The 18,968-nt window shown below is 25.8% G+C and overlaps 1 protein-coding gene across 3 annotated transcripts; it reads left to right on the forward strand.

Moving 5' to 3' along the window:
* The first annotated feature begins 1,818 nt into the window (after positions 1-1,818).
* LOC107161591 (putative phosphorylase b kinase regulatory subunit alpha) lies at positions 1,819-14,120 on the forward strand. 3 transcript variants are annotated; one of them, XM_015508060.2, is made up of 25 exons: positions 2,180-2,357; positions 2,724-2,866; positions 3,066-3,224; positions 4,193-4,409; positions 5,383-5,465; positions 5,528-5,719; positions 5,794-5,982; positions 6,040-6,192; positions 6,283-6,456; positions 6,545-6,758; positions 6,989-7,098; positions 8,541-8,688; positions 8,971-9,043; positions 9,106-9,197; positions 9,254-9,415; positions 9,474-9,612; positions 11,684-11,817; positions 11,888-12,060; positions 12,134-12,256; positions 12,321-12,549; positions 12,624-12,676; positions 13,040-13,204; positions 13,304-13,357; positions 13,427-13,630; positions 13,697-14,120. In XM_015508060.2, the coding sequence occupies exons 2-25, from the start codon at positions 2,780-2,782 to the stop codon at positions 13,916-13,918; spliced, it is 3,549 nt and encodes a 1,182-aa protein (XP_015363546.1). In that variant the 5' UTR covers positions 2,180-2,357; positions 2,724-2,779; the 3' UTR covers positions 13,919-14,120. The 3 variants fall into 3 exon arrangements, with proteins under 3 accessions (XP_089072014.1, XP_089072015.1, XP_015363546.1); XM_089215888.1 differs by having other exon boundaries at positions 1,819-2,866; XM_089215889.1 differs by lacking the exon at positions 8,541-8,688 and adding an exon at positions 7,493-7,640 and having other exon boundaries at positions 2,179-2,866.
* Positions 14,121-18,968: the final 4,848 nt, after the last annotated feature.

The following is an 18,968-nucleotide window of genomic DNA, read 5'->3' on the forward strand; positions in this document are numbered from 1 at the left end:
TAAATATTATTTTAGGTAAAAAAGATAGTTGATGTGTATTATCAAAAATCTATATATCAATATAGATCTATCATACAGGAACTAGGGAAAAGCTTTTTAAAACTTTATATAATTATACAACTATTCAAGCATCAAGCACTCAATTCACAATAATATGCCAAACAAAATATGTGGTAACGATTGATGAATTTCCAATGGAAAATACATTCACATTACGTACAATATCAACTCAAGTAAGAGTATCCAACAGTCTATCTATACAAGACCTGAAGACCTGCAGGCTGCAGGTCACCTGGATAAAATGTTGTCAAATGCACGAACATGTCAAAATGTAAAACCAAAAAATGTTTCGTGGAATAAATAAGTAGGTATTATTTATACAGTTACAAAATGTATCTGTATGTAAATGAATCAACTAGCTGTACGTTGCAATAATTAAATATATAACTATATAAGTAATATAAATATTTAGAACAAATTAAAATAATAAACATATTTTAGATTTTGCCAATGGAGTGATGCATGTATATTGTTTTTACAATAATGCATTGTGTTTTTGTACTTATTTTTTTTGTCGACCATCACCTTTTGGGTAATTAAAAATGCTTTGCTTTAGAGTACAGCATGTTTTCTGGAAGAAAAGTTAAGTCCAGTTAAGTAAAACGATCTTAGTAAGTAGTCTTCAAAAAGCGTTGTGAAAATAAAAAATAAAATAAAAAAAACTATGAAATTTTGATGCAAAACTTGTAGTTATCGACAAAATTGATTTTTTTTATTGTTGTAATTCAAAAGCGAATAACCGTAGATACTTACATTTTCTTCAGATGTTTAGGAATAGTTTGGTTGTTTTCTGTAGGTACCTACATGATAATACTTTGAAATTATTCTAACTTTTTTGTACTATCATAGACAAGAGAAATGTTTTTATTATTATACACAAAATACATTTTTTTGCTAGGTCAATAAACTTGAAAATTGAATACAAAGTTTCTCATAAGTTGTATAATGTTTATAGTTGTTAAAAAAAAAATTTCGTGCGTAATCTATCATAATTTTTAAGAGTGTCTGAAGGTAGAATTTTGGCATAATTCACCAGTCAGGAAGTTTATTGTTGATAAATATGATTGATTTACAATCGATTGATTTGAAGTTCAAATGTTTATGACATAATTATATATTTATATACCTACCTATATATTATAATTAGGTTATTTACTCGTAAATAATGATTTGCTTATTTTAAAGTTAATAAAAATGAATATCTGCATAACATTCATTTTCTAAACATAAAACATTTTCAAAAAAATCTTAACTATTTTTGAGCTATATATAGACATTTGAAATTTGAATTTTTTTTTCTTTAAAAAATATCGATAAAAATGCTTCTCTCAGCCAAAAAGCTCGAAAAATTAATATAATGTTTCTCATAAGTTAACATAATAATTAATAACTGTTAAAAGTTATTAAAGATACCAACATAAACACGACTTTTATAACTACATTATTTTTATTTTTTAAGTAATAAGTACCTATTTGAAGTTCAAATATTGAAAAAAAATCATTAGCAAATTATTTTGTAGGTATAGTTAAAAATTTATAAAATATTCAATTTGTATAGGTTTAAGGATTGAAAATTTAAAAGATGGTTTCTCATTAATCATAAGTATTCTATATTGTAATCAAACAATTTGCCAAATGAACACCTTTATTTTTTTTTTTTTAAACATGAACGTGAAAGATTTTTTTATGAACTATTGTCTATTTCTGAACCCTAACAAAACCATATCTGAAGGCTAGACCGGGGGTTTAAGAGTTCAAACCCGGCCCCTTAGCGAAATTTGGTTTCGACTTGTGAGCACTCATACAGCGTGTTCGCTAAAACTGGTTACACTTATTGGCTTATTTGTAGCTCGATTACCTACATTACCCCTTTGCAATAAGCCAATAAAAACATCTATATTTTACAATCTACTGGAGATTAACGATCCAATAGGTGGTATAGTTTCAAGTTCTGCGAACAGAATTCAAAAATATGTAGAGTACTGATCTATTTAATTATCATACAGCTAGCGCTGTTTATGCGAACACGCGGTATACGGTCATGCGGACATGATACCCATTAATGACCGTAATCATTGCAGTCACGGACGATGCTGCCGCCCACCACGCCGTTTTCGCTACGACCGCAAAAACTTAACAGGCCGTCGGGTCGTGCGAAGCGCTGATAACGAACGAGCTGATAAGGAAAGAAATATGATGAAAAATAATAATAGTAATAAAAGCGAGATACGGACAGTTCAATATTCAAAAAAATTTGGACGAGCCAGTGAGATACCTAGAGAGAGACCGCCGCCGAGGTGAGTGAGAGAGGAACACGTACAATTTTTTTAGTCATACCATGCCTAGTGCCTATACATTCGTTATGTCTTGTCGGATGATTATCTATTATAAATAGAAGTACGTCATACTCATACACGATCGTCCCTGCCCCTGGAGACCCCGTCATCCATTGTGACGTGACCAACTGACTGACTGAGTAACTTGGTAACGATTAGTCCGTTTTTTCGTCTGTGCGTATCCGGATTCTTGCTGTCGGATTATTTACAGCTTATTTTATTAACCAACTCTGTTAGCACATATTGTTATGTCGAACCCGTTAGCGACCTCTGCCGTTAATCTCTAGTCATCGCCTTTCGTACCTAATTATTGTCTGTTACCTGCAGTTTGGTCCGTATACGTTTGTTCGTATTAGTGCCAGTTGTGCGAGAGAAGAACAAGAATGTCAAAAATGTATGACAGAAGCATTGCCGGTCAACGACTGGACTATTATCACAAAGTGGTTCACAATATCATACTGTGCCATCAGGTATGATCCACCAATTATTATTGTTTTATTACTATACTTATATCTTACCCTCCAATATAGAGTATATTCGCTAACATTCTGAAAAAAGAGTGATCAACAGTCACTAAAGACTCTAAGTATCGGCTATATTTTTGTTTGTAAATCTCAATGTATTCTATGAACTAATGATAGTGAATAATTATGTTTTGCAATATTTTAGAATCCAGTCACAGGTTTATTTCCGGCGAGCCCAAACAATTCAGATGCCTGGATCAGGGACAATGTATATACAGTACTGGCCGTATGGGGCTTATCAATGGCCTGTAAAAAAATGGCAGATATGGATGAAGACCGAGCAAAAACTTATGAACTTGAACAGGTACCTTGAATGAATCAATATAGGAAGGTATTGCCAATATTATAGTAAAAAAACATAAATTCTAAATGCTAGTAAAAAATGAGAAGGCTACAGTGATAACTAAGAAACAAAATTTTCACCACATAAAAAGGATAAAATTTGCAATGAAATATCTTTTTTATTTTTCTATTTTGAACTAGGTACAAAAAAGTTATTCAAATTTCTAAAACACAAAAATGATGGATATTATACAATGAAAAATTTTTTTGTATTATTGAAAAAAATAAAAACGACATTTCACAGATAATGTTCTCAATTATATTGTTTATTAATTTTAAATCTTAACTTTTACCATAGCCTTAGAGTATTCTATCTTGCACTAAACAGTTTTTGCTACATTTGTAAGACTGAGACAAAAGATGTACATATAGCATCATCTTAATATTTAAATTTATTTTCAATTTCTATATTATTTTTACCACTTGATCATAATGTTTTAATATTTATTTATTTTTGTTATTAGTTTAAAAAACATAAGTTTCAATACACAAATATTTTTAACTTGGTATGTAATGTAATGTGAAATAAATTCCACTTTATATTTAAAGAGTATTTTCATGGCTTAACAAATTTTAAATTCAGTTTTTTGACTGTATTAAGTATTCTTATAAATCTAGTATTAAAGTAATGACTAGTCTTTAATGACACCATCAAAATTTATTAGACATTTAATTAATTTTAATATTTTATAAACTAAAATGTTATTGTATAATTTAATAATTAATAATTATTTATGAATGCCTACAAGCTATTATTTAAAATTTGAAAAGCAGGTTCCTATTAACCCTAATAATTACGTCTTATTGAACAATTTATTGTGTTCAATGTACATATATTTTTTTAATCAATATTGATATGTACATTGTTCATACACAGCTTAGTTAAGCTCAGCTTAGATTATAATTTATATATTTTTTTTTTTTTTGCAGAGTTGTGTGAAATTAATGCGTGGATTACTAATGGCAATGATGCAGCAAAAAGATAAAGTAGAACAATTTAAAGTTTCCCAAAATCCGTTACATTCTTTACATGCTAAATACAGTTCTGTTACCGGGCAAACAGTTGTTGGTGATAACGAATGGGGACATTTACAAATTGATGCTATTTCATTATATTTACTGATATTAGCACAAATGACAGCATCAGGTAATTTTTATGTACATTAAGTAATTCATTCAGTGTTTAACCAAACCAATAAAAATACTCATCTAGTTTAATCCTTCTGATGATTAGTATTTAATACAAAATCAAAGTGGAAAATTCAATTAAAAAAATTAAAGTTTTTTGTTATTAATATTTAATGATTATTTAAAAGTACATACATTTTCATTAGATTGTTTGCTTTGTTTCTTTGAACCAAACAACATAGGATATTTGCAAACAGACAATCCAGCATTATGTTGTTGGCTTTAATAATTGGTTATTTGAATGAAATATAACCACCCTAAAATTTTATGTTAAGAACATTATTCATATTTGTATATTGAAATTTGTATTATATTTTTAATTTTATAAAATATATAGGAATTTCAAAACTTAAATTATTTCCATCATGTGATATTTTTTCACTTTGCTTACATTTTGATTACCACTGCCTATTGAATAATTTTATTGTTTTCAGCTTCCATATATCTTATCAGTAACATATAATAAAAACATAATCGTATATGTCTTGTTTAATTTACTATAAATTGTCTATATCACTCTATCTATCAAAGCGATTTGTACTTTATAGTGTGAGAAATACTCTACTTGTGACATTAATAAATAATGATTACAAAATTAAAGCTTAATTTTTTAATTATATAAAATGGTACAGAAATATAATACAATAAATATTAAATTATATGCATTTTTAAAGTGATTATAAATTATAATTATTATAGTTATTATAGTTATTATAATAACACTAATTGCATAGCAAATGTGTTTTGGTGATTTAAATGCATAAATATGTAATATTACATATAAAAATAATTAAAAAACAATATTGGCATGCAACCGACGAGAATAAATACTAGAAATAATCCACAAAAGGATTTCAAAATATCAAAAAATAACCTATTGATTATTAATTCCACTGTCAACTTATAAGAATTTTTCATTATTATATTTTAAGGTCTTCAAATTGTATTTAACTTGGATGAAGTGTCTTTTATTCAAAATTTAGTATTTTATATTGAATCTGCATATTGTATACCGGTTAGTAAATGTTAGTTTTTCAAATAAAACTTTAAATATTACTATATTTCATTTTATTTCAGGATTATGGTATATGGGAACGAGGTGATAAATCGAATCATGGTCTTCCAGAATTAAATGCAAGTAGTATTGGAATGGCTAAAGCTGCGCTCGAAGCAATGAATGATTTAGATTTATTTGGAGCACGAGGTGGTCCATTTTCTGTAATACATATATTGTCAGATGAAGCGCAAAAATGTCATGCTGTATTACAAGTTAGTGATAACAAATTATTATGTAAAAATTATTTGTTGAAGTATAAGGGTCAAATCAATTTAAAAATATTTAGTCTATGCTGCCAAGAGAATCAAATTCAAAAGAATTAGACAGTAGTCTTTTGTCAGTCATCAGTTTTCCAGCTTTTTCAGTTGATGATCCGCAATTGATTCAGTTAACAAGAAATGCTATTGTATCAAATTTGATGGGAAAATATGGTTGCAAGCGATTTTTAAGGGATGGCCATAAGACTCCACGTGAAGTAAATTAATTTTTCTTGATAATTGTTTTACCTTTGAATGACTTATACATATTATAGGATCCTAATAGACTTCATTATGATCTCCATGAACTGAGAGTGTTTGAAAAAATTGAATGTGAATGGCCATTATTTTTTTGTTACCTGATATTAGATTATTGTTTTCAAAAAGATACAGAAACTGCAAATTTCTATGTTGATGCATTAGAAAAGGTAAAAATAAAAATAATGAAAATAGTTAAAATCGTATACATTTTTATTAAATTAATATTTTTTATGAATTATATAATATGAATTGAACAGGTTATGAAAGATTCTGAAGATGATATTAAACTTGTTCCTGAATTATATGCTCTAGAGAGTGAAAATATAAAAGCTGAAATTGAAAACCCAGGGACTCAAAAACGAATAGCATTAGGAAGATGTCCATTCTTATGGGCACAGTCACTCTATATGCTTGGAAAACTTTTGCAAGAAGTGAGCTATTTATTTTTTATTTTTTTTATAACATATATATATATATATAACCATAATCATTTATAGAAAATACAATAAACTTTCATAGAACTTTCTAGCTGTTGGAGAACTAGATCCATTAAATAGACGACTCTGTTTAGAAAAAAAACCAGATGTTGTTGTACAAGTAGTTGTTTTAGCCGAAGATAATGCGATTCGTGATCTACTTCTTCAACATGATATTGTTGTTCAAACCATTAGTGAAGTTTCACCAATTGAAGTGCAACCTTCAACTGTTCTTAGTCATCTTTATACATACTTAGGTAAGTTACTGCTCTATATTTTATTTTCCATAATATTAACGATTGATTTGTTAATAATATCATGATATTATTGTGATTGAAAATTTGGAAAACATAAATTATAATATTTTGTATTTACCTTGGATAAATTTATGAAATATTGTTAATCTAGTATACAATTTAAATCATTGCTTTTTTATTTTTATTTCTTAGAAAAGTAACTTTTTTAAATTTTTACCTATAAATAACAGGCAGAAATGAAAAACTTGGATTAACTGGAAGAAAATCACGTGATGTTGGAATTCTTAGTACTAGCAAATTATATACGTTACAAGATCGAATATTTGCGTTTACTCCACAGGTAAATGGTTGTAACTATAATAAATTAAATTTTTATTTTACATTTTATTTTATTTTTATTTTGAGGAGCACACCTACATGTAGAATATAAACAGTAGATTAATTATGTAAGCTATATTATTTGAAGAAAAAAAAATTATGAACTACATTAATTTAAGTTCTTCATAACTCACATTTTAATAATATCAACACAAATTAAATAATACAAACATTGTATAAGAAAAATTATAAACAATAATTTTCAAAACTAAATATTGATTTAAAATAAATTAAAACTATTTTAATTTTGCGTTTGTAACAAATTATTAAAAAACAAAAGAAAGTTTAAAAATTAGATAATTAGTTTTCTTTTATTCAATGAAGATTATAATTTTTTTTTAACAATTTAAATTTAGATTACAGATCGTCAAAGGTATTACATTGCATCTGACAATAATCTGATGATTGATTTGTTTAAGAATGAAATAAACTTCTTAAAATCTAGTTGGCAAAACTTGTTAGGCCGACCCACGGTTGTTATTGTTATAAAAAAACTGCATTATGGTATTTATTGTTTCATAAATATTCATAATCTTAATTTTGTGATTTTATGTTGTAGAATAACTATTAATAACTACAAAACATATTCTTTAACATAAAATAAGTTTGATTTAATACTTTTTCACGAAACTTACAAATTATATTATTAATTATTTGTATTTGAATTGTTAACTTTCTTCTTTTTTGTAAGTAATAAATAAATTTCATAGACATCATTAATAATATTAATAATAATAATAATGATATATATTTGTATTATTATTAAAAAAAAATTGTTTTTCTTTAACATAATTGATAAATAAAAATAAATTTTTGGTTTTTTTTCTAAATACACCACAAAATAACTAAAATGTGTAAGGCAGTTATGCTTTTATTTTGTTTTTATATATTTACTATGTAGTTCTTAGTGAATGAATTAGTGCTATTAGGTATTATTTTCTAGTAGGCACTAAATGCACTAAAAATTTTGAGAATAAGATATTTTGATACTCTAAGCATCCATTAAAATATTCTTTCCACTGGATAGTAACGAAACAAATGTAATGTAAATTACTTTTGATAAGTCATTTCTCTAGTATGACACATTACAGTTATGACATGTTTAGTACTCATTATGAATTTTAAAATAATTATAATATTATAAAATTTGTCCTTGTAAATATTTGTAATTTAAATATAAAGTATACTATTATAATGTATTTATATACTGTGAAACTTCTATTTTCACAACAATTTTTTTTTTAACATAATTGATAAATAAAAATAAATTTTTGGTTTTTTTTCTAAATACACCACAAAATAACTAAAATGTGTAGGGCAGTTATGCTTTTATTTTGTTTTTATATATTTACTATGTAGTTCTTAGTGAATGAATTAGTGCTATTAGGTATTATTTTCTAGTAGACACTTGATTTGGACCAATATTATATGGGAAATGATATTGAATTGTTATTTAACAATATTATGATGGATCTAGCATTTTTGACAATGAGTTGGAAGCACATGTTAGGTCGTCCAACATACACTATAATTGCTTCTTCAAATTTTGTAGGTAAGGTGAATATATAACTATATAAGATATTCAAAACTATCAATATTAATGGTGTAAAAAATAATTTTAAACAGATTTACTTATTTAATATCAATTATTAAGTTGCATAGTATGAAATAATATGCATATTAGTTTGTTTAAGCTTTGTGTTGTTTTTGTCGCATGGCTATATTTTTAAGTTCTTAATCAAATAACTGCTGTAACAGTTAATTTATTTTAAACTATGAAAAATTAATTAATTAAACTATCTATTTTATTCTCAAGTTTAAATACTGTTTATAGATCAAGGTAAAATTCCATTAGCTGTTATAACAACAATTAAAAAATTGAAGAGTGGTTATATTAATGGAACTAGGTAATATATTATATTTAATGTTCTAAGAACTCAAATAATGTATATTGTATTTTTTTTTCTAGAGTTACATTAGGGAATCTTAATGGCTTTCTTAGTACTTCGTGTGTTACAAATCTTAGTTTCTTAGGTAGTCAAGAAATTGGAATGCCATATAGTAAGTTTATCTTAAATTTTCAATTAATTTTTATTTATCAAAATTGTACATTTTAGAGCTTAATACAGAGGTAGAACAGTATTTAAATGACCATATTGTCAAAAGTTTTACAAATCAGTCTACTTTACTAACCCGTATGCCTAACAAAAACACGAAAATTAAAAGAAAGATGTCAGTTAAGGGAGCTATAAAGAAAACCAGATCATTTATGCTTGACGGTGAATATTTTATTTTAATTGTTAACTGAATATTAATTTTTGATATTATTTTGAGCAGCTGAAGAACGACGTATTCAAGTAGCCGAAACATTGGCTGCAGCCAATTTACTAGCACAAAGAAGTCCATCACCTGAAAATAATTTAGTTATGCCTCTTAAAAGAGAGCACAATCGTCCTCGACTTCATAGCCGTTCTAAGTAATATAAATAATTTTTTTAATTTATTTTAAGTATTAAAGATTACTGAAAAATAATTGTTATTCACAAACAATTGTCATACTAGAAGTATGAAATTTACCTTTTTTGTGGATATAAAAAGGTATAATTTATTGTACTTTTTGAATTGCATTTAAATAATTTTATAATATATTTTTATAAATTATATTATTTCTGTATCTAATACACATTGTATTACTTTAAGTAATGATTTGTTATTATTATTATAAGAGTATAATCATAGGTAATTGTTATAAATTATCATTCTTTTTAAAAATGCATTATTGATAAATTTGAGATTGTTTGTGCTTGAAAATACCACTTTTTATGCACTAAACATTTTGAGAATAAGATATTTTGATACTCTAAACATCCATTAAAATATTCTTTCCAATGGATAGTAACAAAACAAATGTAATGTAAATTACTTTTGATAAGTCATTTCTCTAGTATGACACATTTCAGTTATGACATGTTTAGTACTCATTATGAATTTTAAAATAATTATAATATTATAAAATTTGTCCTTGTAAATATTTGTATTTTAAATATAAAGTATACTATTATAATGTATTTATATACTGTGAAACTCCATTTTCAAAACATTTTTTGTCTAAAAAAATTATTTTGGAGAACCATGACTCATTTTAAATCATGTGGAAATCTTATTTAACAAATTCTCTATATTACAAATTTTTTTGTTCTCTATGCAACTTTTTATATAGAAGTTTCACTGTACTTATATTATATATAAATATACATATTTAATTTAAAAGTACTATAATTCAGTATTCAACGATTTTGGTATATCTACTTACACAGTATATGATGAGTAAAGTTAATTAAATTTATTATTTAGTTTGATTTTTCTAAATACAGTAATAGATACATAAAATGTTTCCTATAACTATATTGTAATTTGGACTAATATTAATGTTACTAGTAATTAATTTTTATTCTTTCCTATTAATTATTAATTATGCATTAATTTCTATGAACTATATTATCTTAACATTATAAACATTTAGTTATTTATAATAATTGAGTATAAAAAAATCAGAACTATTTAAACAATTTTATAATATGTATTACTCTTATGTTTACAATCTGCACTAGATTATAATATAATTTTTCTGAAAAGTAAATGCTCGGTCCCTTGAAAATCACATGTTAATTTGAATAAAAACAATATATTTAAGTACACTTGGTAATTCAAAATTAAATTTTGGGAAAACTGGACACTAACATGTGACAATTCAAAGTATTATCCATTCAACACTTGGTAATTTTAAGTACATTCACCAGATTAAAAAAATTATAAAAAAATATAAAATGAAACTAAATTTATGACACAGAAAACCATTACAGGTTTCTTCAAAAAATAATATCTTTTACCATACTAATTTAATTTACAATGTATAATTATTAGGTGTATAATTTAATTTACAATTTAAAAACAATATATAAATCTAATACGTACTACCTGATTTGCTTAAATAATTGATAATTATGTAGAAAACTTAAAAAAAATTTTTCTTAACTCTCAATAATTAGAGTTTTTTTGCTCTCTCGTTACTTTGATCTACTCAACATTTTGAAGTTTTTCAACAGTCCCATAAACTTAGAATTATGGAGAGTCAACTGTATTTATTTTTGAAAATAAATAGATAAAATATTAGGTATATCTTTTTAATCCTTATATTATTAATAAAAACAGCTTAAAATAATTTATTATTTAATATTAGCAATTAATACAAGCATTTGATTATATCTACAGTGTTGCAGTCTTATAAAGGTTGAAAAATAAGATTTAATTATTTATAATTTATACTCCATTAGCAATTTTAAAAGGTATATATGATTATTGATTACAGACTTATTTTATGTAGCATTTAAATTAAGAAATATGAACTAATATCGATTAGGTACAAATAAATTATTATTATTTATATGCTTTATCTTTGTATTATTGTCTTAATTAACTAACTTGATTCTAGTTTTGAAGTAAATATCATTCAAATATGATCCAAATTAAACTTAAACATAATTGCAGGGCAAGTACAGAGTTACTGTATGCTGAAGCTGAAATGGATGGTATTTTATCTATGTTAAGTGAATCAGACTTAGAAGAAAAAGGAGATATTTTACAATTCTTAGTGGACACATATGGCTTAGAATATGATACAGGTTGACTCAAATATAAATTTAAAGTGATTAAACTTAATTTTTTTTTATATTTTATTCAATTTATTTATAGGAATGAAGGAGGACTGTAAACCAGTTTTAGTTAAAGATTTATTAAAATTACTTTATGAAAAGGCATGTCAGCAAAACCATTGGGGATTAGTCAGACATACAGCTGGAATGTTAGGAAAGCGCGTGGAAGATTTGGCTAAAGCTTTAACAGATCTATTAGTTCGACAAAAACAGGTAAATGAAAACAAATAAAAAATTATTTTGAAGAAGTATGTTAAAAATAATAAATAACAAACATTTAAAACAGGTGACTATTGGTATGCCCCCATTTAATGAGCATACAATATCAACACCTTTACCTGAAGGAGAATTGCGACAAGTAATTCATGATGCTTATGGAGATGATGAAAGTACAGCCATGTTAACGCAGGTAAATTTTATTAATTGATAATTTTTAATTTATTTATACATCCATTTTGTATCACAACATTTAGGAACTTTTAGTTTATTTGGCCATGTTTGTAAGAACTGAACCACAATTGTTCTTGGAAATGTTAAGACTTCGAGTTGGTTTGATTATACAAGTCATGGCAGGTGAATTATCTAGAACCTTAAATTGTTCTGGAGAAGAAGGTTCTGAACATTTATTTAATTTATCACCGTTTGAGATGAAAAATCTACTACATCATATCATGAGTGGAAAAGAATTTATATTAAGTAGTGGTAAAATATTATATTTTTTTGTTAAAATGGTGATTAAAATAATTTGTTTTAATGAATTTGATTTGATTTTTTAGTGGGACGTGGTAATTTTTCAGTAGTTAGCTACAAATCAAGTCATGTCAGTAAGGTAAATAATAATACAATTCTACTTAACCCATCATTTGTCGAGTGTTGAAATATTTTTTTCTCAATTTTAATTTACCAGTATTTATTTTATCTGTTTATTGTCCTAACTACTCAAGCGTATATTTATACTTAATCAGTAAGATATTATTTAAAAATTATTGAACATCAATAGAAATTTTAACTAACTATATCAGTTGTCAGTATTTGTCCAATATGATCAGTACTTACGATATTACAAATTTTAACAGTAATTGAGAGAAATTCTTACCATGCCCACTCAACCAATGAGGTTTAAGTAATAGATGCTACCAATGACGTTTAAATGAGTAACACACAAATTAATAATTACAATTGTATTTATTAGAAAAGTCAAATTGAAGGATTATTGTTGACTGATCAATCGGAGGTCAACAGTGAAGCATTAGAGAGTGATCGTCAAGGCCAGTGGTTACGGCGTAGACGTTTAGATGGAGCATTAAATCGAGTACCTCGAGAATTCTATAAACGTGTTTGGATAATATTAGAAAAGGTACAAATACAATCGTCAAGCCTTAAATCATAAAAAAATAATCATCCTGATCTAAAACAAAGTGTTTGAAAAGTAACAAAATTGTTTTTTATTTTTTAGTGTTGTGGAATAGCTATTGATGGAAAACTTTTATCACAAAGCTTAACCCAAGAAGTATGTTGTATATTTTAATTAGGTACATAATATTTAAATATTAAATTTACATATTTATACTTACCTTAGATGACATCTGGTGAGTTGAAATTTGCTTTAGCTGTAGAGACTGTACTGAATTGGATCCCACATCCAGAATATAGACAATTGATAGTCGAGACATTGATGATATTTACACTTTATGCTGAACAAGAAATTTCGCCTACTCCTCATAGAATAATTACAATTGAAGATTTTGTGCACAAAGCTAATGAATTATTTTTACAAGATCAAGTATGTTCAATTTAAAAAAAAAAACATTTCATATTCACACATTGTTATTTATTTATTTCATAATAGATTGCTATTAATGGAGATGCCACCCTATGTTGTGCAAAAGTGCACAAGGAACTCACTCAAGCTGGTTCACTGTTATGTGGAGGTGCTGCGTATATTTGTCAACACTTCTATGACAGTGCCCCAAGTGGCAGTTACGGAACAATGTCATACATTATAAGAGCAATTGCCTATGTCTTAGAAGATTCCTTAGGACTAACAGATGTTGAGTGTTCCATTTCATAATTTTGTTCTTTATTTTTGTTTAAAAAAATTAGTACCATGCAATAGTATTGCTAGTTTGGATTTTAATCCCAATTAGAAATAATTTCAACAATTTAAACTGTATTTTAGTAATTGATTATTTAAGTAATAAGTTAAAATAATAATAATAAAACATTTTTTTAGAAATTATGCAATCTATTTAATAAAAGTATAATAAACATAAGTGATGTTTTATTTAATTATAATATGGCAGTTTGAGTGACTCGAGAGAAGAACCAATCAGTAAAGGCATTAAGTCAATAATAAAGAAAAAAAAAATTGATTATTAACTGTAAACATTGATTATATATACAATTTACTAGTTTTGTAACATTTATATTATTTAGAAAAAATGATGGTAACATTGTTAACTAAAAAAAAAGTCTATAACTTAATTAAAATATAATCCTCGTTTTTAGACTCAGTAATTAAAATCATTTACTTATTTCCATGTTAAATGTTAAAGTCAAATTTTTATTAGTATATTATATTATCAATAATGAATTTTCAATAAATAGATTGTTTGAAAATTAAAATATAAGTATCAAATAATGACACTCTTCCGTATTATTTTGGAAAGCTATTGTCTACTGTTAACTCATGTATTGGTATTCTTATTATTAAATTGTTTTAATGCAATTTATGAATAATTTTAAATACATAATATTTCATAATATTGACTTAAAATTATACTATGCACAATGTTATAATAAATTGTACAATCTGTTTCATTGTTGAAAGACAAATTTCTAGCTATACATTTTTATTTTTTCAATATTATTCTGATGAGTTTGTTTAACCTTACTTGTAGTATGAATTTAATTTTTAAATGTACAATAATAGATTTCACTGTCAGACATTTGACACTAGTAAAATCTTGGACGTTTTGTGTAAAATAACAGTAAAAGGAACTCTTAAAATGTACAAAGTAATTGAACACAAATTGCAATAATAAAAATTTGTTAATGATTCAGGATTTGGACTACCACCAATAGACGACAATTTTAATAATATTATTTTAATTTTCTTTATATGTCATCAGGATTGAACATTATCATACATACTCTGAACATTTGTATTTATTTTGATGTAGTTGATTATTGTTAAACATTTTGTATGTTTCTTAGATGGCTCCATTCATCTTTTTGTTTCTGCCTAAATTTTTAACCAATAGCGATAAATGTTTATTAATATTTTGTAATAGATTACCAGTCCTTTTAATAGCAATTTAACATTCAAAATTGTTAATAAGACATTCAATGATTTTTATTTTTAATAACACAATACAGTGGGTACTTCTTAATATGGATTACGTTACCATATAAGTTTATATTTATTTTATTTTATTATTCAATAAGTTGACATTATTGTCAAGTGTTAAAAAAGTCACCACATAACATATATTATGATGATTAAATTACATTTGGCATACCTTATACAGTAAATAATCTTATTTCTTATAAGAATTATAATGATTATTGTGTATAATAATATATAATGTAACACAATAAAAAACTTAATCTATGACTATTGACTATTAACATATAAAAACATTAAAAACTATATTTAAATCATAAGTTAGGTCAGTGGTCGGCAAAAAGCGATAGAGATGAAATAAATGGAACGCCAAAAATGTTTTGTATTAATGCTGATTTGTTTTAATACTTTGTCTCTGTGTAGGACCAAAATAAATTGTTTACCAAAAAAAAAAAAAAAAAAATGGTTTTTGGACTTTGAAATTTATTTTTCAAATCACCTAGACTCCCTTAGAAACTGATTGCCGATCCCTGAGTTACGAATATAAATTAGATACAAACAAATAGTACTTATCAAACTTTCAAACATTTAAATCAGATAATATAAATTTATATTTCGTTATAATATTTAATACAAAATATGATTATAATTAATAAATATAATTGATTTCTTACATACTAGTAGGTACATTATAAAAACTTATAAAATTATGATAATAATGAATTGTTGAATTAAAATTATAATATTTTTTCTTTTAAATTTAATTTCAATATTAACTTAACATCCATTTGGTTTATTTTTTAAATTGTTGGAATGACCATCAGTATATCAAATATCATGGTTAGACAATATTTGTTTTCCTTTTCCTTACCAGAAAATGTTACTAGAGGTTGAATTCAATAAATATGACAAACCGACCAACACGAATTTTTTAAATGCCATAATTTAATATATTCTCAAGTAAGAATAATTATCATAAAAGCATAACTGCACAATCCAATTAAGTTTTCAATCTACTGACACGTCTGTATAGGAGTGGATTTAAAATTTGTTATTTAAGGAAGGCGGGGATGAAAAGAAATATTTTTCAAATACATTAGATACAATGAAGACTTGACTGTAATTAACAGTTGAATTTGAAGTCGTGAAGAGGTACATCGCCCCCCATAAATTCACCCTCAAGTTTAAACTTAAAATACAATCATCAGAAGGAATCGTAATAAAGAATAAAATATATAAATTAATAATACAATTATGAGCACATAAACTGCTTCAATTATTTGTATAACAAAAATTCATAAATTAATATTGTAGAAGTAGCATGGCTACACTCTATTCACATAAGTGCTTGCCCTGAAACTGCTGAGCCTCAAATATTTTAATCAAAGTGATTTCACGCTAAAAATATGCTTGTTAAATAATTAATACATATTATGATATTATTTACAATAATGTTTTAGCAAATTTATAATTTTTCGAATTACTAATTATATAATGAACTATCATGCTCATTTCACAAATATACTTTTGTTAGAGTACCTAGGTATAACTCTTCCAAAATAGTGTCCCATTAGGACCTATAGGCTATAGTATAGACCATACCCAAACCTAATATTAGTACCTACCATACAATTCCTGCAGTTGATTCTCTAACAAAATAAGAAGGTAATAATGTTTTTTTAAATTCTCAAGAGTATATAATATATACCTACTTAATACCTCGAGGTACACACAATTAATGCAACATGTACATAAAATAAATTAATAATTATTAATAAGTACCTAGGTATATACCATTATTGCAACAGTAAGAGAATTTATTATTTTATTATGTTATTAAATTCTCTTACTGTTACAATAATGGTATATACCTAGGTACTTATTAATAATTATTAATTTATTTTATGTACATGTTGCATTAATTGTGTGTACCTCGAGGTATTAAGTAGGTATATATTATATACTCTTGAGAATTTAAAAAAACATTATTACCTTCTTATTTTGTTAGAGAATCAACTGCAGGAATTGTATGGTAGGTACTAATATTAGGTTTGGGTATGGTCTATACTATAGCCTATAGGTCCTAATGGGACACTATTTTGGAAGAGTTATACCTAGGTACTCTAACAAAAGTATATTTGTGAAATGAGCATGATAGTTCATTATATAATTAGTAGAGACAGGATTAAATGTTTTCACATATTCTTTTTGTCGTTTTTACAGTAATGTGAATTGGAAAATTTGAGTCACCATTTGTTGTTTATATTTTAGTTTACTTTTTATTTAGGTAGGTAATTTAGGTAATCTAGGTAATGAACATTCGATTTCGTAGGACGCATGGAAGCAAAGAACCGAAAACCGGTTACGTCCCATCCCAAGTATAAGATTTCTATTATGATTTATGTTGAATATTTTCCTATTGATAGACTATATTAGTTTGATATCAAATAAACTAAAAAACATTTAAATATTGCTAGATATAATCAAAATAGTTACCTTTACTGGTTATACCTACGTTATATTACCACCCTTAGATCATATACTACGAATGGAGCCACTGAATATACCAATACAAAAAAAAAAAATGATGCCGACGAGTCACCGAATTAGGTGTTCAATAATCGATATGTGCATGTTCGATATAATTCGTCTATTCACATGTTATAGTATTATATTTTGACCTTAGGTACGGCTAGACCTATTCAACTCGATGAGATTAATGTATATGCTTTTATTGACGGGATAGGGGAGACTCTTTTATACTAGTACTGCCATCTATCAACGACGTATGGTGACCTATAAGTTTAATAACCAAATATCAAAAGGTTTCTCATAAAGTCATAAGCACGGTCTTAATTTATTAAGTATTTAAGTCATAATAAATTAAGGTATTTATGGGCAATATTTTTTTTTCTTAAAATTACTAATTACTAAATTCTAATAAATAATAAAAATCTTGTATCTCATGTAACAATATACTTTTGTTTTTAAAAATTTTGGTGTGATTTTTGATTATGTGGTTGTAGTTAGTTCCCTGGTTAATAAATAAAATTCAAAAACATTAAGTCACTAGATAGTGACACGTAGTGTTCATGGGACATGACTATTCCCTGCCCGGTCATTAAGAGCACGGATTCCATTACCAAGTTGCCAGACCTAATAATCTAAGACCCTGGTTACGGCCTATGAATAATTATGCAACAAAATGTATCGCGCATGAACATATAGCATCACGCATGCGCACATCGAACAGCTAATTCAAAGACTCGTCGCTAATATATCGGCTTCAAAATACGCTGTAGCTCCATCCATAGCAAAAGATCTAAGTACCCACCTGAATATTAAACAAAAATGAAAATTGTTTTTCCTATATGCACACTTTAGAGGTTTAAGAATATGTGTAGGTATTATTATTAGGTATCATATATAATTATTATACATTTACACAAATTATCCAGTCTCTATACTATTTAAGATTAGAATTCGTACGAAAATAGTGATTAAAATAGCACCTCGTTGTTTGGGATGGCATATAAATTAATTGGTAATATCAATAACACCTCAATAATTTAATATAGAACCTCAAATAAAGTATAGGAGTTTTTTTTTCTTGAACTGGTTCGTGTTCAACCTTGTTTACATAGAGAGCAAATGTATTTTATATTCAATTGAAAAATTCTACTGTCGTGTTTCATAATACGCCAATGGGTATAGATTGTATAAAATTAAAAATTAGAAGTTTGGCATGATAAAATAAAAATTATTGTGAAATTTG

Source organism: Diuraphis noxia, unplaced genomic scaffold, assembly GCF_037042655.1.
Source record: "Diuraphis noxia isolate RWA-SAM2 unplaced genomic scaffold, SU_Dnox_SAM2 contig0001, whole genome shotgun sequence".
NCBI lineage: Eukaryota > Metazoa > Arthropoda > Insecta > Hemiptera > Aphididae > Diuraphis > Diuraphis noxia.